This window comes from Lygodium microphyllum, chromosome 6, assembly GCF_053477565.2.
Source record: "Lygodium microphyllum isolate KBCC chromosome 6, Lygodium_microphyllum_v1.1.10, whole genome shotgun sequence".
Classification (NCBI taxonomy): domain Eukaryota; kingdom Viridiplantae; phylum Streptophyta; class Polypodiopsida; order Schizaeales; family Lygodiaceae; genus Lygodium; species Lygodium microphyllum.
Window position 1 is genome coordinate 82962447 of NC_141140.1, and position 22900 is coordinate 82985346.

At 45.0% G+C, this 22900-nt stretch overlaps 1 protein-coding gene across 1 annotated transcript in view; it reads right to left on the reverse strand.

Moving 5' to 3' along the window:
* The window catches only part of SETH5 (transducin family protein / WD-40 repeat family protein), a 59767-nt gene extending 45445 nt beyond the window's left edge, over nt 1-14322 (reverse strand). The window contains exon 1 of the mRNA XM_087679695.1: nt 12657-14322. Coding sequence (XP_087535821.1) covers nt 12657-14273 — 1617 coding nt within the window. The 5' untranslated portion in view covers nt 14274-14322. The remainder of the gene's footprint in view (nt 1-12656) is intronic.
* Nucleotides 14323-22900: the final 8578 nt, after the last annotated feature.

The following is a 22900-nucleotide window of genomic DNA, read 5'->3' on the forward strand; positions in this document are numbered from 1 at the left end:
ATGTTGTCATTGTCACCTGCTGTTGATTGGTCTTCTCTTGCCCTTGGCTGCCTCAAAAGGTCCTCCAATGGCTACAAATCAAACCAGGAGCATCTCCTCCCTCTCTCTTGCAGGCTGAATACACTAAAAATGCCTTTCTCTAGCCTCTAAAGATGTTTTTCAATCTTGCATGGACATTTTTAACAAGTGATAGCCTTCTCAAGTGGTTTTCTTGCATTATCCATGATTAAATATTAATTTTCAATCTTTCAATACTGAAAATTAATCTAATAATTATTTCAGTACCTTGAAAAATAATCTGACTGGCCAATAATTGAATTAGCTAGGCAACTCCCATTCCCAAGTGTCTCTGCAACATCTTTGACCATCAAATTGGCGTTAGGTACCATTAAACGCCACTTCTCAAGTGTCACCAACTAACACTTATGGCCAAATGAATGACCTAGGCTAACAATTGGCACCAAATACGACCAAGTACCTATGCGGCATAACTTATAGTAACTTTTGCATTTGACATCCTATGATTTCCTCTAGTCCCAAGCTCGTAAATTTACTCTAACCCCAATTACACCACACATGTTCGGCTCACAGTTCTTCCTTGAGTTTCTCAAGTTCTTCCCGTGCAACATTTACTTAACCGTGTGATTAAAAATTAATCCACACGTTAAGTGACATTTCAAAAATACATGTCCTCATGACATCTTCCGCCAAGGCCAAGTACTGAGCTCTCTATGATAGTATCAATGAGGCCATCTCAACCCTAGCATCAATCCCAAGACAAAGCATGCCAAGGTCCATTATCACTTTACTTGAGAGCAAGTGGAGGGTTGGGTTGGACTCACACCTACGCTCACAAAGGAGTGTCGGTGATTCACAATAGGACACTGGAGCACTTTTTACTCTCCGTATGAGAGGTTTTTTCCACGAGTTACATTATTCTCTATTTTGTACGTTTATGTTACACAATTCGGTCACTTACCGTGCTTTACATCTTTCGGGTGTGAACACACCTTAAGGCACTTACTCAACCCTAAGGTCTAAGGGTTGTACTTTGTACTTTTCACTTACACTTGGAATTTGCATCATATATCATGCATGTGTCTTCACTCTCACTCTCTCTACTATCTACCATGTACTTCGAATTGAGAGTTGCCATCTCTATTCTTACATTTGGTATCACAGCTACAGGCTCACTCGGTCCGACTCAGTCTCTCGCCTTATCTAGCTGCCGCCAGTAGCTTTGCTACCTCAGAGCTCAGCTAAGCTACCCCTTGTACCAATTGTCACCATCTCCAACTCCCGACTGCAAGCTTGTTGCCCTACAAGTCAACTACTTGATCCACCAACAACACCACCAGTGGTGCCTGCCAGCACGTTGCCTCTGCCCCTCGTCCAATCGCTGTCACCTCTTGGTCTACACCAGCGCCGCTATCATCCCCGCTCCAACTTGCATCAGCTCCGCTAGCAAGCTTGCCTTCAGTAGTGTCAACGCTCTACATTGTCCCTTGCTTTGCTTATACTCACCATCTAACAGTTGTGCCGCTAGTGATCAGTTCCGCCACCACCTCCACCAGGTCCGCCTTGCTCAACACCTCCTCTAGATCATTCAGCTCCAACAGCTGCCACCACCAATTCGTGCATACACATGGCTCAAATTCAGCTCACATTTCACAAGTGACAAGTACATTTAATTATTTTTATTCGGAGATCAAAGCTAGGGCAAGGAGCCTTTTTGCCAAGGAGGTACATTTCTACTCTTGGAAGTGCTTCTGGGCAGATATTGCAGAAATTTCTTGGATGGGTCAAGAAATTTGGGACTTTTGGATGTTTGGAAGACATTGGCACATGTACTAAAGATTCAGTCTAAAGTTTACTGAAATTGTGCACTTTGGACAATTAAGTTTTGGGGCTTTTGTATTTTTGTGCTATTGACACTATTTGTGCATTGGACAGTACGCTATTCGCTGAAATCTCTGGGAATTTCAGCACATTGGACAGTTGCGATCAAGTGTGACACAGTTTTGCTAGTTGCAGCTTAGTGTATGCTATAATTTCTGGAAATTTGCAGATTTCCAATTTGTTCCAACTTAGGTTCTTGATCTCGTGCTTTTTTGAAATAGTGGCATTTATCATGGCCAATCGAGGATAGAGTGATGTATTCACTTATGTATCCAAAGAGAATAGATTAGACAACAATAACTATTCTCTGTCATCCTTCATGATGAAGAATGTGCTCAGTGCTAAAAATCCTTGGGAGTATAGTGACTGCACAAACTCTAGGCAAATAGTGTTAGAGATCATAGCCTGTTTGGTGGGCAGGTAGCTGCACAGTCGGACCAGCAGGCTGCTGCACAGTCGGACTGTGCAGTCGGACTGCCACGTGGCAGTCCGACTGCCTGCAGCCGACTTATTCCAGGCTGCGCCCTATTTCTGGCGCCCCAGTTCAGGCAGTTTTTCGACTATTTATAGTCGACGTTTCCAGCAGTCTGGCCACTCTTCTCTGTCGCAGATTACAGACCGGTGCCGTGCAGATTTCTGTCTCTGTTCACAGATTTCAGACAGCAGACAGTGCAGACTGCAGCAGACTTCGAGGTGGACAGCAGGTCGCATCGTCGAGGTGGAGACACGCAGTCCAGCGCACTGCGCCCGTGTATATCTTTGTATTCAGCATTCTTTATACAGCAGATCTTCATTGTACACTGTCTCTTTCTCTCCCTTTTTTCTCTGCGTTCTCTCTCTCTCAGTCCTACGCTTCCGCACCGCTGCAGTCTGACATGGTATCAGAGCAGTGTTTGAGGGCTGACTGAGCGCAGAATCAACCTGAAGTGGAGTTTCCATCGCGACACAAATTTGCGTTTTTTGCGTTTAAGGGCAGACAGGAGGGCTGCGCCTTGGAACAAGGCTGAAACGAGTGTGGGCACACAGGAAAGGAGTACAGGTGGTGGATTTGCTGCTGTTTACTGCTGTTTGACGCGGAGGAAGTTTTGAGTTTTCAACCTAAAAGTGCAGGTTTTGCTTTTTCATCGCCTCCGGCGGGTGAAGAAGCTTCGGGACGCGGAAGAGCCTTAGCAGGCTGAGTTTACCCAGTCAAAGGGGGCTGCTTTTGCGTTTGAGAAGGCATTGCAGGTGAAGATGTCTACAGAGATGGACTTGGAGTTCCAGGCGATTATGGACCGGAAGGTGCCTGTCTTACCGGCTCTTCCTTCAGATCAGAAGCTCGACGGCGACAACTACCGCATTTGGCGCGTTATGATGTTGGCCATCCTTGAGTCCTATGATTTGGCGGAGTTGGTACAGGAGGATATTGACCGGCCTTCGGTAAGAGATGAGTCCAAACTCTCTTCCGATGCTCGTGCGGAGTTGGCCAGGGCCCAGTCTCATTGGGACAAACTGAATGCCAAGATTCGATCCTTTCTCTTTCTATCATGCACTACAGCCGTGATCGCTCACATCGAGCACTTGACGGTGGCTCGTGAGATATGGCTGGAGCTTGATCAAATGTACAATCGGATGACCCTGATGAAGAGGGTTTCTTTGGAGGTACAGATGCAGACCTTGTCCGTAAATAAGTCTTCTTCGCTAAGGGAACACATTAACAAGCTAAGGCAGCTACAGATGCAGGTTCAGAATGCGGGGAAGCCGATTTCCTCCGAAGACATGGCGATCACACTCTTGTCCCAGTTGCCGCCACGATTCGGTACATTTTACTCTGCCCTTATTGCTTCGGGGCGAGAGTCTACTCTTCGGTGGGAAGAGTTGGTTCCTATGGTCTTGGACCAAGAGGAACAGTTAAAGGGACAGAATGCTTCCAAGACGGAGGCGTTGACAGGTCAAGCCTCTCAGAAGAAGGGGAAGGACCAAAAGAAGAAGGGGGATAACAAGTCCAAGAAGGACAAGGAGAAGGACAAGGACAAAGACTCCACATGCCATATTTGTGGAAAGACTGGCCATTGGAAGAAGGATTGCCCTGACAAAGACTCGAAGGACACCAAGAAGAAGGAAACCAAGGATTCTGAAGCGGTGGCTGCACCCTCATCAGCTGCATTTCTACATTTAGTTGTCATTGAGGACGCTTCACCGAATGCTTCTGATGCTGCGATGGCGGCTCCCCAAGCTCGAGAGTGAATTGTTGATAGTGGTGCCTCACGGCACATGACTCCTTCATCAGATGGTGTTGCCTAGCTGCGACCTTCGCGTGGGCAGGTTCTCATTGGAGACAACTCTTCAGTTTCTATTGCAGGTCGGGGTAAGATGCAGCTTATTCCGGATGGACGAGGTGGCACCCATACCTCAGAGGTTTTGCATGTACCAGGATTAGGGTACCATCTCCTTTCAGTTCATAAGATTTGCTCCCTTGGTCTTTTGGTGGAGTTTGACAGTTCTACTGTGCGAGTCCTTGATCGTGAATCGAGGAAGGTTCTATCATCTGGATATGAGGAGAACGGCATTTACAAACTGAAGTCTTCCACTGCCCTCTCTACTCAACTTCTTACCTCACAGTCACAGTCTGAGTTATGGCATGCTCGGTTTGGTCACCTGAACTATGACTATCTTCGGAGGGCATCACGTGGACAGCTTGTTCGAGGGTTGCCGGATATAGTGGTGAGCCAGCAGCCATGTGTCTCCTGCATACGGGGGAAGCAGCATAGGGATGCCATTCCCCACACAGCTTCGCGGCGGTCTACTTCACCGATGGAGCTAGTATCTACGGATCTATGTGGCCCTATGCGGAATGAGTCCCTGCGTGGGAGCTCGTACTTCATGCTGATCGTGGATGATTATAGCAGGATAACATGGGCCTATTTTTTGGCACTAAAGTCAGAAGCTTTCTCGCACTTCAAGGATTGGCTTCTCTTTGAGGAGAACCGATCAGGCCGGAAGTTGAAGACCTTGCGATCCGACAAGGGAGGTGAATTTGTGTCTAATGAATTTGCTCGGTTTTGTGCAGATAGAGGAATTCACCAGGAGTTTGCCAATACCAATACTCCTCAAGAAAATGGTATTCTAGAACGGAAGAACCGCAGTGTGATCGAGATGGCGCGCACCATGATGGAGCACCGACAGACCCCTCAGGTTCTGTGGGCCGAGGCTATGGCTACTGCAGTCCACATCCTTAATCGATCCCCTACTTCGGCCGTGGAAGGGATGACTCCATTTAAGGCTTATTTTGGGACGAAGCCAGATGTTTCTTACTTTCGGGTCTTTGGGTGTGATGCCTATGTTCACATTCCCAAGGCTCACCGTGATAAATTTGAAGCGGCTTCCCGAAAACAGGTATTTGTTGGCTACAGCTCCCAGTCCCAAGGCTACCGACTGTATAATCCCGTCAAGCGGGATGTATATACTAGCCGTGATGTGCGGTTTGTGGAGGTTCCGGCTTCTTCAACGGGTGAGGAGCACCCCGTTCTTGGAGATCCAGGGGAGAGTTGGGCTCCTTCTACAGTTCCACTGGAGCCCGTGCCTTTTGATTATGATTCTGTTTCTGACATAGAGTCTACTGTTTCACCGGACCCTTCTGAGGAGTTACCACCGGTGGACATTCCAGAGTCTTCTACTGATGGAGAACGACGAGGGGAGGTTCGGCCTCCTCCTCGCTGGGCCCGTGACACACTCCGTGATTCAGGGATCGAAGGGGTTCCTGAGGAGTGGGGACCGCAGGATGGTCCGCGGCGGTCACGGAGGCACCAGGCGCATTCTTCGGAGCTTGTTTGCTCCAATTATTGTTTGATGTCCCGTGTTATGCAGAATCAAGAGCCCACCTCCGTGAAGGAGGCTTTACAGTCCGCCCCATGGAAGAAAGCTATGGAAGCTGAGTTGGAGGCTATTGAGAGGAATAGCACTTGGTCACTTGTGCCACGCCCCCCGAAGAAGAAGGTGATTGGAGTCAAGTGGGTCTTCAAGACCAAATATCTCAGTGATGGTACTTTGGATAAGCACAAGGCTCGCCTTGTTGCTAAGGGTTTTGCCCAGCGCCCAGGGATTGACTGTCATGACACCTTTGCCCCCACAGCTCGTATGGCAACCATTAGAGCTGTTCTTGCTTTGGCTGGCCATAGGAGATGGCCTGTTTATCAGTTGGATGTGAAGTTGGCCTTCCTGAATGGTGATTTGAAGGAGGAGATCTACGTTGAGCAGCCTCCTGGCTTTGGTTCTTCAGATGGGAAAGTCTACAGGTTGAAGAAGGCCCTGTATGGACTCAAGCAGGCCCTGCGAGCTTGGAACGAGAAGATTGATTCGTTCCTCCAGTCTCAGTTGGGATATCGGCGGTCCAAGGCCGATCCGCAGCTGTATGTTCACACTTCCGAGGATGGTTGTGTGCTGTTTGTATTATATGTTGATGATTTGATTGTCACAGGTGATGATGCACAGCAGGTCCAAGAGACAAAGTCAGCTTTACATCGGACGTTCGAGATAACGGATTTGGGGCTACTCCATTTCTTTTTAGGCCATGAGATTTATCAGTCTCAGAGGGGGATCTTTCTCTCCCAACAGAGATATGTACAGGAGCTCTTAGTGTCTTTTGAGATGGAAGATTGTCGGGCCCTCTCTACTCCTATGGATCCGAACTGGAAGGCTACTTCCCATTCAGCTTCTCCTTTGGCGGATGTGTCCCGCTATCGACAGTTGATAGGGTCCTTGATTTGGCTTCTCAACACGAGGGTTGATCTATGTTTTGCTGTTGGGCTCTTGGCAGGGTTCATGAGTGAACCTAAGACAGTGCATTGGCAGGCTGCTCAGAGGATACTTCAGTATCTAAGGGGGACGTCTGATTTGGGGATTCATTACCCCGCAGGGACAGATGGGTCAGATCTTGTACTTGCAGGTTGGAGCGACTCGAATTGGGCCGGTGACGTGGACCACAGGCGGTCTACAACAGGTTACTGCTTTACTTTGGGTGCAGGTGTTATTTCATGGAGTAGCAAGAAGCAGCCCACGGTAGCCCTTTCATCTACTGAGGCGGAGTATCGGGCCGCGTCTTCCACCACATGCGAGGTTGTGTGGCTTCGGAGATTGTTGGAGGAGCTTGGGTGCCCCCAGACTCGTCCTACATTGCTGCGATGTGACAATGAAAGTTGCATTGCCTTGGCGAGGAACCCTGTTTTTCATGCCCGGACGAAGCACATTGAGATTCAGTACCACTTCATCCGAGAAAAGCTTCTGGATGAGACCATCACTGTGGAGTATTGCAAGACGGAGGACAATCTTGCGGATCTGTTTACGAAGGCGCTTCCTCAGGCTCTCCTTCGGCAACATTCCAGATCCCTCAAGCTTCTGCCCTGTCCAGGCTCTGAGAGGGGGTGTTAGAGATCATAGCCTGTTTGGTGGGCAGGTAGCTGCACAGTCGGACCAGCAGGCTGCTGCACAGTCGGACTGTGCAGTCGGACTGCCACGTGGCAGTCCGACTGCTTGCAGCCGACTTATTCCAGGCTGCGCCCTATTTCTGGCGCCCCAGTTCAAGCAGTTTTTCGACTATTTATAGTCGACGTTTCCAGCAGTCTGGCCACTCTTCTCTATCGCAGATTACAGACCGGTGCCGTGCAGATTTCTGTCTCTGTTCACAGATTTCAGACAGCAGACAATGCAGACTGCAGCAGACTTCGAGGTGGACAGCAGGTCGCATCGTCGAGGTGGAGACACGCAGTCCAGCGCACTGCGCCCGTGTATATCTTTGTATTCAGCATTCTTTATACAACAGATCTTCATTGTACACTGTCTCTTTCTCTCCCTTTTTTCTCTGCGTTCTCTCTCTCTCAGTCCTACGCTTCCGCACCGCTGCACTCTGACAAATAGTACCTAGCTCAACCTGCTCTCTAGTGAAGTGGTAGTAAATCGCTACATGCCATGTCCGAGGAGTGATGATAGGATTGCCCGCAAAGGCAATGACACTCTGGTTGCCGCAATAGACAACTATAGGTGACTCGCAAGAGAACTGAAATGTTGCCAGCACGTTCCTCAAATAAATAGCCTTTGTAGTACCATTGAAGAGAGCCTGATACTCTACCTCGGCAAGACTAGAGCGGTGTTGTGTATATGTTCGAAGTCATCGGACCCTTCTATTGTCCCTACTTTTGCAAATGAGCTTTTCGATCAAAGACCAAGGTTTCAGAAAGAGTACCTAGCTTTGATACCATAAGAAAAAATGCTCTAAACGCTAAAAACACAAAACCAATTCTACGACAAAGCATAGATTGATAAACTCAGACACAGTTAGGGTTAGGATTAGAGTTAGAGTAACTCCAAGATAACGAACATAATGAATAATAAAGTGAATGAATAATGAATATACAGTGCTCATGCGCAGTAAACACACTATGCAGTGAATATTGAACCTCGAACTCTCGTATCTCTGGAATCAAGGTAGAGACTATGAGTTGTAGAGCGTATTGTACTCCAAATGAAATCCAAATCGCAGCAAAGGCAGCCTCCAAGTATCGAACACTAGCAAACACAACAAAGGAAGGCCGGATCTGATGCACACAGCAATGCAAGAGAGAGAAAGACTAAAAACGTAGGTACTTGAGGGGAGAGAAAATCTAAACAACAACTGTTAGGTGCAAACGTAGCGAATAGAGGTGAGAGATGTCAAGGCGGCAACCAAAAACTAAAAACGGTAGCATTCAAAGGAAAGAAAAGATCAGGGCGACAATTCCAACCTGATGGGGGATATTTTTAATATTGATGTTAGCATCAAAAACAACACAAATTGTAGGCGACAGCTCCTGGGAACTTGGTAAAGGCTGCAAACAGGTGGTGAAGGTTGGAATCAGGCACTAGATGGTAGCAAATGGTTGGGGGAGCTCTAACCACGATGTTCTCCACGAATGGGGTATGGGTAGTAGAGATATGGCTCTTAAAACTTGCAAAAATGAGATTGTGGGAGAGTGGTGGGCTACATGCATATTTACATAAAGTTTGGGGCACCCAAATTAAGGTTTTGCATGTGGGACACAATAAATCTCTAGGATCACGTTTCTTTTTAAAATAAAAGGTTTTCTAATTAAGCGCGTTTTGGGACTGTTTAAATCAAGCTAATGCATTTTTAGCTCAACAAGTTGTCCTCTATACGCCTTCTGAAGATAGTCATAATTCAAGTGGCCAAACCGAGCATGCCAAAGCTCGGACTATGTTTGTGAAGTAAAAGAAGAGAAGTCAAGGCAAAAGGAGACCTCAACTTATAGACTCTATTCTCCTCATAGTCTGTAGAAAGCATCTTTCTCGATCCACGATCAAGAATCCTGAATGAATCTATATCAAAGTAAAAAGCACCAAACTTAGGCGATAACTACGACAGAATAGTTATCGCCATGTCTTTGGATGTGATCACCTTCCTTGCACTTTGAATTTGCATTTGAAATTGCCGTAGCTTGTTCACATACTCCCGCATAGAAGATGACTTATTAAGGTTCAATATCCACATCTGCACCTCCAAAGACACCCATTTCATAATAGTCATTTGGTTGTACAACTGATCAAGCTCCAACCATATGTCGCTAGCCACCGTCAAGTGCTCAATATGGACAATCATGGCGGTAGTACATGAAAGGAAGAGAAATGAGCAGATGCAAGTATTAAGTTTGTCCCAATGCACCTAAGCCTTTGCCGAACCCGCACAATCATCTGCAGAAAGTTTGGACTCCTCTCTCAATGCAAAACAGTCAACAGCCTCTATAACAAGCTCCGCCAAATCATAGGACTCCAAGATGGCAAGCATCATAACGCACCAAACACAGTAGTTCTTGCCATCAAGCTTCTGATCTGATGGAAGAGCCGGTAGGATGGGCGAATTCCGATCCATAGTCGCCTGAAACTCCATATCAGTCTCACAAGGCATCTTCACCTGCTATGCCTGCAAAAAAACAAAAGCAACTCCCTCTTAACTGTAGAATGCAGCCTGCTAGGGCTCTTCTCCGCTCATCTTGCACCTACTTCACCCACTACAGGCGATGAAAAGGTAAAATATACAATTGAAGTCTCAAAATGCAGCCTTCCTTCTTTATGAACAGCAAATGCAACAGAAACAGCAACTTGGCTCCTTTCCCGCACACCCATGCTCGCCTCAGCCTTGTTTTGATGCGCAGCCCTCCACTTGCACCCTCGAATGCTGAAAACACAGCCTTGTGTCGTGCTGAAAACTCCTCTTCAGCTCTGTGCCCACGGTCAATCAATCTTTGTACTGCTCTAATACCATGTGAGAGTGTAGTGGTGTGGAAGCATATGACCCAGACTGAGAGAGTGAACACGGAGAGAGAGAGAGAGAGAGAGAGAGAGACAAAAGAACGCAGATCTGCAATATGAAGAATACTGATATGTACACAAGCGTAGTGCGTATGTCTGCATATCTCCACCTCGATGATATCATCATGCTGTACACCTTGAAGTCTACAGCAGTCAACACAATCTCTGCACAGTTTCAGCCTGTAACCTGCGATCAGAAGTATGTGAATGTGTGCTGAACATCTGCTATTTATAGCAGTAAATATGGGCCAGCCAAAATAGCAGCCAGCCTGCCAAATATGGCCAACCTGTGCCAGATTTGGCCGACCGCATAAAAACCTGCCGAAAAAGGTAACAACTGCCACATCATCACTGCGATCTCATCTGCAGTAACTGTGACCACATGCATGGCCTGTCCAACTGCTGCACGTGCAAAACTGTCCTGCACTGCCACGTGGCACTCAACACACAATCTCTGACAAACTACTCTCGAATGCATGAACACATACCTGTCTGGAGGATGACCAGATGACCATAGCTCTAACAAAATACCCATGTATGCAAGTGTCCATTCACAATGAAAACAACTAGCATAATTCCCTTTTCCTTCTTCAAAAAGAAATCTACTTTAAATCCACTTTATTCACAGCACTTCATATGGCTATCTAATATGGCAATGTATGATGGCAATACACAATTGCACCTCATCATTCCCCTTACTATAAACCTCATCATTCCCCCCACCATATTTTGTTATCCATCCCTTGCCTTGCATGGCTTCTATTTATGGAGAATGTTTTTTTTTCTCCCCTTGCTCTCATTAATAGCTATCAAAAAATTCAAAGAAAAGGAAAACCTAAGACCCTTTCATTAGGGCTATCTAAAAGAAAATATCCATCATCTCTAAAGTCTTGGTAAGTCCTTGGGCAGCCAACGAGCACCATTGACCAATGCCCTAGCTGCTTTTGGGTGAGATCATTCACGTAATGAAAAGAAAATGGAGACATGACTTACCACTTTTGGCACAATTATTTTTGGGCCTAAGAGGAGGTGTTGATCAATTAATTTTAGGGTTTGCACTTAATCTTAATTATCATGCATTAACTCCTAATTTAGTCTCCTTAAGACAATCCCAAAATGCAACTAAAGTTATTTTATTTTATTAAATAGCTTATTGTTGGTAGCAAGTCAAATGCACCCAGAATCCTCTGTAAATAGGAGTCTACATGAATGCATCCCTTAGTTCCAGCCAACTACCTTCGGCTCTCTCATCACCCACTGCTGCACACCCCTTTTCAAAGGGCATCTCAGTTCGTGGAGCTTCTTTGAATGCTGCCCCTGCTGTCTGGAAGGTCTCTACCACCTGGCAACCTGGTTTTCAGAGCTTTCTTCGCCATGGGCATCATCTTCTCCATCTTGCCCAGCTGCCTACTGCTGTCCTACAGCTAGGCGACCTGTTCCAGCACCCTACACACCTGCATTTTGATCTGTTTGCTGCCACTCAGCTGTTCATGGTCTGCCTTCTGCCACTGACACCTGCAGCCCTTGCATTTACTGTCTGAGCAAGCCGCCCAGCACCTCTACATGCTCCCTCTGCTGTCGCCATTAACTCCAGGCCTGTATTTTCACTGCTGGAGATTACTCAGGGCCACTGCACCTGTGTTTGCTGCCAAGACAGGTTGCCCTGCTGGTCACCTACCTGTTGGAGGTCATGTGGCTGCTATTGTCATCAGACTTCCCTTCAGCATCACATTTTGCAGCTGGACAGCTGCCTACACTACCGCCAACTCACTCAGACATCATTAGACATATTTAGTCTCTTGCTGCTGCATTTCAGGATCCATTCACAGCACAACATACTCTCAGAGCTGACACCAGTGTCGTGGACTCCTCTTTTAGATCACCTCATCCCCAGTCCTTGAGACAGAGGTTTGAGGCCATTGTACCATACCCTTGCATACAACTTGATTTATACATTCATTCATTCATTCATCACTCTGAGTTATCTACATCTTGAGTTCTGTTGTTCACTGCGTTTGTCGTACACTCTAAGTCCTCCATCTCTGTTCAAGCATTTCTCCACAAGTGTAACTTTATTGATACATACAAGCAACTAACTCTATCTAGCCCGTCTTTGGTTGCCACTGTATGACTTGTGTGGGATATTATTTGAACTACAGTGACAACAACAAACAAAGTTGCAGGCCATTGCCAACTAATCCCCATGAAGGGCTAATTCCAGAATTGCCCTTTTTGCTCACTAAATCCTTATGGAGAGCTCACATCAGACTTTTGCCGGTTAGCTTTATTGGCATAGAGTTCAATCAAAGACTCCTTACTTCGAACACACTTTCAGAAATGCAGAAAGAAAAATTAAGTAGGAAAAAGATATGAACAGACTTTGCTGAAAACAAATACAGAAAGAAAAGGTATGAACAGACTTTGGTGTCACTCGAATCTCCAAGCCTTGTTGCATTACTTTTCACAGGTACAAGAAGAATGCTGCCTTTTGACAATCCCACTGCTATATGATTGTTATGCACAGCCAGAGATTGACCACTTCCATGATCCCGTGAATTTGTTAGAGATAATGAAGCCTGAGAAATGAAGCCCATGGAATCAATGTGTAGACAGCCTATTGGTGGTGGCCCAGTTTGAATACCTTCTAACTGCATTGGATGCGCTGCAGCCCCTTCCTCCATGTATAGTCCAGAGAAAGCTGCTTTTTTTTCGGTCTCCTCTGCCATATCCAATGTACTTTTCTGGGATTTGACCTCACTCTCTCTAACCTTTGATATGTTAGGCGTTTTAGGGCTCTCTTTTTCCAACAGGAATTTTTTTTGAGTATGAGCAGAACTCTGTTGTTTCATGCCATCATTTGTGGCTAAAAATCCCTCTTCAGCCAAACCTGACAATATTGACTCATCATTTAAGTTATCATCACTCGAGATGACTTCAAACCCATCCCCTGATTCTGTGTCGTTATCTGAATTAAGCATGATCTCATTTGTTGAGGAGTCTGAAGTAGTAGAAAGAGATGAGCTCTTCTCTCCGGATCCAAAAGTGTCTTTTTCAACCCAAAATGTCTCACGTTTTGGTATGTGATGTCCCTCTCGGTTGGAGACAACAGTTTGTGTTGGAAAGCTTGTATCCACAACTATGAACTCATCATCATCAAGACTTTTACTTCTTTTGTGCCCTTCAACTCCGATATTTTCTTTAACTTGCTCAGTGGCATCTGAATTCCTATAAGTCAAGCTGCTAGAAAGGGAGCTACTCTTGATTTCCTCCAGAGAAATGTTTTGCCTTCCCTCAACCGAAGAAGGCTCTAGGGAAGATTCTGCATCTGCTTCTGGTTCCTTGGTTGGCATAAAGCTTTTGGGGATAGTTAGAGATCCACTCGAGCTGAATTGAGGCTTCAATACAGAGCTATGAGGAGTGGAAGCCTGTCTCGAAGCCAAGGCAGCAGCTGCGAGGGCAGCTCCAGGCCTGTTAGCACCTGCGCCAATAAAGGCAGGAGGGGGATGCATCAAAGCCTCGATGATACCACCGCCATCACCAGATTCCAAGCTAATTGTCCTAGCATCACTCTTCCATTGTCTGTCTGGGCTATCGGAGGTACCATTTAAAGCAGCAGAAGGGGTGAGGGTCTGGACGACAGGCTTGGCATCATCATCGAATTCTTGCGCATCAATACTGGCACCGGAAGCATCCGTGGGGGTAGCTTCAAAATTCGGCCCATCTGATGTGATGTCGCTGAAAATGTTTCCATCATGGCTGGAACTCTCAAGGGGGCTCGGACCTTTGGAATAGGCCTGCTTGAGGCTTTCGACAACAGGAACCTCTGCTTGCGGTGAGAATCCTGCAGCTCCGCCTTCCTTTTCTTCATCATCATCATCTTCTTCTTCTTCGTCTTCGTCCTCTGCTGCGTTGAGAATTTCTTCCAGGCGACGATCCAAGGCTTCCGAACCAAGTCCTTTTTCTCGTTCCTGTTGATCGTCATCGCCATCGCTGCTTTGCGCTTGAAGGATAGCATCGAGATCAAGCTCGTCCGCCATGGCTTGTGAAAGCTAGTTAATTGGCACTCTCATTACTTACGTATTATCAATAAATTCACTTTTCAAGGTATTACTTGGGCAGGACTTTTGACGCGAAATAGTGATATATTATATTCGAAATAAAAAAATGGCCACCTGCAATCCTTTAGTGTGCCTCTCTTGTAGCACATCCAATGTCATGCTCTTACATTTGAATAGCCAAATTTCTCTTCCCTATCTTCTTATCTTTACTATTAGTTAAGGGGAGGTTGGGGGCAGGTGCCATGTGGCAGCCCCCAACCTCCCCACAAAGAAACGCGGGGCGGGTGCCACACGTCCAGCACCCACCCTCACCGCGAAAATCGCGCCCGCCCTGGCGCGAAGCGCCGAGGCAAGTCTAGGCACGGAGCGCCTAGTAAATATGACTCGAGTTCCACTACCATTGCTCGAGACAAAGGGGAATGGGCTTCACTAAATATACACGTGTTGCATATAGCTAAGACTACTCTAGAATTTTGACTTTGCAAGGCTATCATTTCTAAAAGACCAAATGGTATGGGCACCAAGACCTGTAAGTATTGCTCAAATCTTCACGCTTCTCGGCACATTCGCGCTATCAAGTGCCGTGAAGCAGCTAATCCATCTATCTCGATTTTTTTACTCTAAATTTTTTTATTATCTCTAAACCTCTCTCACTCTCTTGCCTTCTCTCATATATCTCTCCCTCTCTTTAAATTTTTAGCTCTTTTCTTCTCTTTATTTTTCTCTCATTTCTCTGTTGCTATTTTTCCTCTCATTCTCTCCCATCTCTCTCTCTCTCTCTCTCTCTCTCTCTCTCTCTCTCTCTCTCTCTCTCTCTCTCTCTCTCTCTCTCTCTCTCTCTCTCTCTCTCTCTCTCTCTCACATATTTTTCCTCTCTCTTTCTCTCTCTTCTTTTCTCTCTTTTTTCCCTCTCTCTCTTGCTCTCGCTCTCTCTCTCTCTCTATAATCTTTAAACTTTTTTCTCTCTCATCACTCTCCCTTCATCCACACATGCTCTCTCTCTCTCTTTTATTCTCTCATTTTTAATTGTCTCTCCTCTTTCCCTACTCCCCCTCTCTCTTTTTGTAAATTTTTATCTCCCTTTTCTTCTTCTTCTTCTTCTCTCTCTCTCTCTCTCTCTCTCTCTCTCTCTCTCTCTCTCTCTCTCTCTCTCTCTCTCCTCTTTTTCTCTTTTCTCTCTCTTTCTTGCTAAAGAAATTTCTCTCAATTTTTATTTCTCTATCTTATTGTTTTTGAGTCTTTGTCTCTCTGTAATTTTCTCTCATTTTTTCCTCTCTCTCCTTCAATCTCTCTCTCTCTCTTTATTTTTTCCTCTCTCTCTGTATATTTTCCTTCTCTCTCTCTTTATTTTTTCCTGTCTCTGTATATTTTCCTTCTCTCTCTCCAAAATTTTTCCATATCTCTCTCTGCAATCTTTTTTCTCCCTACCTCCCTCCTCCCCCCTCTCTCTCTCTTTCAAAGTCTCCTCTCTCTCTCTTTCTCTCTCCATATTTTCCTTCTCTCTATCTCTCCCCACCTCTCTCTCTCTCTCTCTCTCTCTCTCTCTCTCTCTCTCTCTCTCTCTCTCTCTCTCTCTCTCTCATGTGCAATCATTTTTCTCTAAATTTTCCTACTCCCTCCCTTTAAAATTTCACTTACTTCTCTCGCTCTCTCTCTCTATAAATTTTTTTATATTGCCTCCCAAAATTTTTCATCTTTCTCTCTCCCCTCAAATTTTTTTATCACACACACACACACACTCTCTCTCTCTCTCTCTCAAAAGGTAGAGCCCAAGCAAAAGCATGCAAGTGAAAGCAAGAGTAAAGCAAGAGATATGGTGAATGGAGCAAGAGAGCAAGAGAGAGAGACATAATATGTGGGAACTCCAATGGTCACAATGTATGACTAACCTTCCCTTATTCAAATGTCACTGAAAGAATAAAAAATGAGCTGATAGTGATGGGCGGCTACCATCTATAGTGTACAGGTAGTAGTGTCAATGTAATGAATATACAAGTAGTTAGGCACAAATGCCTTTATCCCCAACAACCTCCTATTTAAAGGCAAATGTGTCCTTAGTGAGAAGAGAACAAAAAAAAAGTGACAAAGGACAAATATACATACAGCACAATAGGATGAGGAATAGTCATCATCTCATCATACGCCCATTATCTTCTTGAGAAAGGCAAAGCATTCCGTTGAGAGATTTTTAGTGAGTAAATCTACAAGCAAGATTCTCGTCAGTCAACAAGCTCAATAGACTTGTCCTCTACCACCTCCTTGATGAAGTGATAGCACACCTCAATGTGCTTTGTTTGCGCATGAAAGATCAAAATCTTGTCCAATTGAATGGCATTCATAGAATCCCAATGCAATGGCATTCATAAAATCTTGTCCAATTGAATGGCATTCATAGAATCCCAATGCAATGTTAGGACCACATCACTAATACTAAGGTTTGTGACCAAACAACCTAACTAATAAGCCTTCTTACAAGCCTCAGTGGGTGGTTGCAACATACTCTGCCTCTATAGTGGAAAGGGCCATGCATTTCTACACCCTGGACATCCAAGAAACAGCACATCCAACAAAGGTAAAGACATAACAAGAGTTGGACTTTCCATTGTCCACATGTCCTACATAATCACAGTTAATGTACCCCACAACTCCAATATACTGGCCATCATAATATATTCACATATTTGCAATCTCCTTAAGATACCTCATGATACCCATCATAGCATCCCAATGATGCATGCCAAGTGTAGCTATATAGCATATCACAACTCCCACTGCAAATGCTATGTCAAGATAAGTAGCTATCATAGCATACATCAAATTGCCACTACAAATGCATAAGAGATCTTGGCCATGTCGACCTTTAGCTCATTAGACTGCAAACAATTGCTCTGACTAACCTTCACATGAGAAGGTAAAGGACATCCAATACGCTTAACATCATGCATATGAAATCACTCAAGGACCTTTTGGATGTATTTCTTCTATGACAAGTAAATGAACCCCTTAGAGCAATCGTACATGATGCGCATTCCAAGAATATGCAAGGCTTGCCCCATGTCCTTCATCTCAAAGCTCTTCTTGAGCTGACCTTTCAAGGCATCCAGCTCATCATTAACATAACATCCACATAGAGTACCAAAATCATAAGGCTACCATCACAAGCCTTCTTTGTGTATAAACACCGATCCATATCACTACGAGTATATCCCTATGAATGTATAAAAGCATTGCACTTGTGGTACCATTTCCTAGGTTCTAGTTAAGGCCATAAAGGCTCTTTTTCAACTTGCACACTAGATGTTCTGTAACATGTCCACCAGTTCACTTGCAGGACATGTCTTAGTAGCCCAACGGGAAGAGAGTCTAGAAAGCGCTGCCCGGCACTCCCACGGAATGTCACGGGGTTTGCGATCTAGGTATTCCCGAGTCTGCCACGAAGTGGAAGCATTCTGACCGTTCCCACTTAGAACCGACCTGAATTAGGGTTCTCCTAGTGGTCAAATTCCTAGAATGGTAGCTAGCGTCGAATCCCAGGCGAACTACTTTACGCAGAAATGTCAGGGTCGAAGCGGATTCATACTGCACTTGGTTCAAGGAGAATGGGAAACAGAGGGACACAAAGCTCGACCTCTCTGCCCATAAGGCATAGTCCCAATCCGTTCCCCTAAAACATCATAAATCGGGACTAGTATCCTAGATTTTAGGTCAATGTTCCTTGCTGTCAATTTCCTTCTAGAAAAGTTCCCGGCCAACCAGGACCACCCATCCGTAGGACGGATCCATGGCCACATCCACCGCACTTTTCTTGGAGTTGCTTTAATTGTCTAATTACCTACCACATTTAGTTTGACATGCAAAAATAGCTTCCTTAATTAGCCAATTAATCACAAATTCCTTCACGTAATCTTAGTACTTGACATAGAGAAACAGTGTCAAACAAGTTCCTTTTCAACAATTGATCTTATTTATCTTTGGAATACATCATATAATCCAGCCCGAACGCTAATCCATAATCCGCCTGAAGGCAATCCATAATCCACCCAAAGGCAATCCAACATTTCTCAGGGATCACTAATCCAAGTTTCTGCCCGTAGACTAGTATGCGGGCCTCGAGATCCAATCCCGAGTCACGTCGGCCTCTTGTGTAGGACCCGGAGGCAAGGGATTTACGGCCAGAGCCCCCCTGGCAACCAAGCATCCTCCTGCTCCAAGTAGCACCCAACCACAGAGAGACCTCTTGCGGCGGGTTCGGCCCATGTTCCTGGCACGGCTCTAACAACCCCTTTGGTTAGGGTTAGGCAGACAGTCGGGGGTAACTGATGTTGCCTCTCCCTCCAGGCCTTCAACCTGAAGCATTAATTATTTTTTCATCTTTAGTTCCTTGAGCAAAGGAATACAAACAGTGCTCCTAAACTGTACAAACACAATCAATCCAGTGGTCATTTATTTGGCCAACTGCTAAGGTGTGAATCCTCTTCTCCGAATGCGTCCAGCATCCGATCCGGGATGAATCGCGACTTGGCAAGATCCCCAAGGGTTTCATTGCTTGTTTACCCTTTTATCCTTGGATTAGGGTTTATACCCTATTAACCCAAATTAACCAACACCTTAGGTTCCTTAAGTTAAGACAGTAAATCCTGGGCAACTTCGTCGCCCCATCTTGATTGATCCTTTGCTTGCTAGGCAACACATAACTTCCCCTAACTTGGCAAATCAGCCCAAGAAGGGTGATGTAGCAAGATGACTACTCATCCTCTTACAAGTTAGACTTGCGCTCGAACCTACAAACCTTGTTCTAAGGAGCGGCAACTCTACTTTGTGATTTAACACAAAACCATGCGATATTGCAACTTGTTGCACAGGTGTCGCATCTAACTCGTGGGATCATTTCTCCCATCAAACGGCGTTTCTCGGTCAAGAAATATGTTTGGTCAAGATGTAGGGTTTGGGATGTCCTCTTGACTCAACCCAACCCTAATCTTACTAGGTCGATAACGTTTGGCCCTAGGGTTTCTAAACTCAATCAGAAGTCTAGTATTGGGCCAATTTATCCTAGGGTAGAAACCCTAGATTGTTATTGCATAGGCATCCAACTAACCCTAACATTCCGTGAATGTGGGTAGGATCTTTGGGTTTGGAAGTCTTGACTTGGCATCCCAAGTGTGATACTAGGCATAATTTTTAACGTACTAAACCCTACCTAGCACTTTGAAGTGTTCGTCGTACCAATTAGTTATGCTTTTACGAATCCCTTGAGGGTTATACCATTACAAGTGATCTACCTAAAATGATCTAATTGTCTTGCGACAAGAGTGATCTTTGCTTAGAAGATATGCAAATACTTTTCCTAAGAGGTGCAAATAAATAAATTCTAGATGCAACACTCCATGCAAGTATGCGAATCATATAATTTTACTTCTATGCAACTATAAGGTTTGCAAAGACCATTTCTTTTCCTTGCAAAAATCATGATGATTGACAATTTCGGGGATAACTTGCATAAAACCTACATAGATTTACATCAAGAGCTATGCCTACAAACCTTTCGTTTAATGCAATTGAATTTCAGGCTTTAATATGACATGCAACCTTTTCTAGATACAACTTTGATAAATGAAGTTCATGCTTGACGAATGTCATAAGACTAATGTTGACTTAAATCCGCTCTACAGCAATTAATCCGACTTAAAATGCACGCATCCTCGCATGTAACAGGCAAGTTTATGGTTTCCTTTTCATGCCATGCAATTCTTTGGACAACATCTAACGGATGTTAACGATTTTTTCATGCGAATCACAACAAGGAAGTTATTGCCTAAATGCAATATGCACTTGTTCTTTCTTGCAAGGAAGACAAGGGTGAATTTAAACAAATTTTCATCCTTTTAACCTATGTAGTATGCGTTTAGGATTGTCACTTTGGAAATGCAAGCAAAGTGCAACATGCAACTAAAACTCGTAAGACGAATGAGTAATTTGCATTCATAACTTTCCCATGAAAATTAAACGTGCCTAATGCATTCCTTTTATGCGGATTAAACTTCTAAAAAACCTGGGCATGAGAACTCGCAGGATGTCCACGTGTAAACTTGGGTTAGAGACTCCCGCGTGAGCGCCTCTCGCCATTTTCTTGGGAGCCATTAATGAATCAAATTCTCGTTCAGCAACTCCTCTTTGACTCTTTCGCGTATCGAATCCCTTTCTGCCTTGGATCTTCTATTCTGCGTAGGACACGGCCCTTACAGAATGTGATTTTAGGCTAACCCGCAATGGTGAGGTGAACAAGGCTTTATAGAAGCTTGTCTTTAGAAGCTTCTTGTCCTCTGTTACAGTCACGTGGCGTTGAGAGAGAAGGTAAGATGATGGTGAGGATAAGGATGAAGATGATGATAATTGTGATGATGATGATGACGATGGGGTGGGTAGGCGGCTGCAGCACTGCAGCAGGCGGACTTTAATGCGGCAACTCCCTGGCGTGGCGGTGATCTTCACGGCAGCCTCCACTCTCTCTCCTCATTTTTTTTCCTTCCCCCAAGCCTAAAGGGGAGGTTATATAGATTTTGGGGGGGGGGGGGGGGGGGGGGGGGGGGGGGGGGGGAAGGGGGGAGAGGTAGCCACACACGTGGCTTGTGTGCATGCCTCGCCCCTCATGCTTCCCCACACCACTTAGCTTTTCTCTCTCACACACTCCTCTCCCCTACCATGCATCGACTGAGGGGAGGGGGTAAATAATAATAAAAAATTGCCTTAATTTTTAACCATTATCCCTTTTTCCCTCTAGAAGAGGTGTTCTCATGCGGCTTGCGGGTTTTGAGACTTGGCCTTATTTGCACAACACGGTTGGGGTTTATTAACGTGTGCACGGGGTAGGGACTTTGCCACTAGCATTATTCCGTTGCGGGAGATGACTTAGCATAGCTTTTGCACGGGGCGTGTAGTGATCAAAGTTCTTTAATATTTCGTGTAAAAATATTACATTCTCTCCCCCTTAGAGGAATCGATATGTCCTCATCTCGAGAAGAATTGGCGTATTGTTGGTTGAGAGTACTTTCATCCATCCAAGTGGCATCCTCCTCGGGATAATCTTTCCACTGGACGAGACATTCTCTCAAGGTTCTGGATCTCAAATGTCTCTCCCTAACATCTAAGATCCTCTCAGGCCGTAGCTCAAGGACTCCTTGGCTAGGCATTACAACTTGTTGATCATCAAGTACGTGATTAGGGTTAGGTACATACTTCTTCAGTAGACTGATATGGAATACATTATGAACCTTTAGGTTCTCAGGGAGTTGAAGTCTGTAAGCATTAGGCCCTAGGCACTTGAGGATCTTGTAAGGTCCACAATACCTTAGACTTAGCTTCTTGCATTCACCCAAGGATAGGGAATTCTTCTTTGGACGTACGCGAATGAAGACCATATCTCCTTCAGCGAAGGATCTATCTTGATGTTTTAGGTCTGCGTAAGCCTTTTGTCTATCCTTGGAGGTTTGGATGTCCTGTCTTATTGACTTGATTTGGTCATCCATATCTTCTGGCATTTGTCTTAAAGCTTCAACCCTTAGGGTTGGATCCGAAAAGTTCAAAGGACTTCGACAGTCGTGCTCGTACAATGCTTGAAAAGGGGTCATCTGAATGCTTTGTTGGTAAGAAGCATTGTAGGCAAACTCAACCAGCGGCAAATATTGGATCCGCTTTTTGGGTTCATGGCAGCAGTGTGCCCTTAGCATATCCTTAATGACTTGGTTTACTCGCTTCGTTTGGCCATCAGTTTAGGGATGGCAAGCTGTACTGATGAGTCCCAATGGCTTCGAAGATAGCCCTCCAGAAGTGTGATGTGAAGAGAGAGTCACGATCACTAATAATTCTTCTGGGTAACCCATGCAGTTTGAATATTTCCTTGATAAATAACCTTGCAATGTCTGAGGCTTTATAGTTTGTCTTAACATGAATAAGATGTGCAACCTTGGTGAGCATATCCACCATAACCATAATGGAGTTGTATCCTCCTTGAACTTGGGGTAGGCCAAAAACAAAGTCCATACTGATGAATTCCCATTTCATTTGGGGAATGTCAAGTGGTTGCAACTTCCCTGGCATTTTGACATGTTCGGCCTTAATGCATTGACAAGACAAACATTCAGTGACATATTTGAGAACGTCACCTTTAAGCCTCTCCCAATAATAGCTCTTTCTGACTGCATTGAGGGTCTTGGCATAACCAGGATTTCCTGAAAAAGGGGAGTCATGAGCTTCCTAAAGTATTTTCTACTTGAGTGACTGGCTTGCCGGTATACATAATCTCGTTCTATAGTAGACAAGTCCACTATTGATAGAGAATTCTAGATACTTAGCATGTAGCTTTGGGTCCTGATCCTTGATGGGGATCTCCCTTAACATCTTTTGATAGGTTGGATCATGGCATGCCTCTTCTTTAGCTAGTTCAAGTATTGGGTTGTTTGGCATGGATACCTTTGTGGCTAAAGATCTAGCTGTTGATGGATTTTGCAAGATTAGAGAATTTAGAAATACCTTGCGACTGAGTGCATCGGCAACTACATTCTCCTTTTCCGGCTAGTATTTGATTTCAAAAGCATATTCCTCCAGTA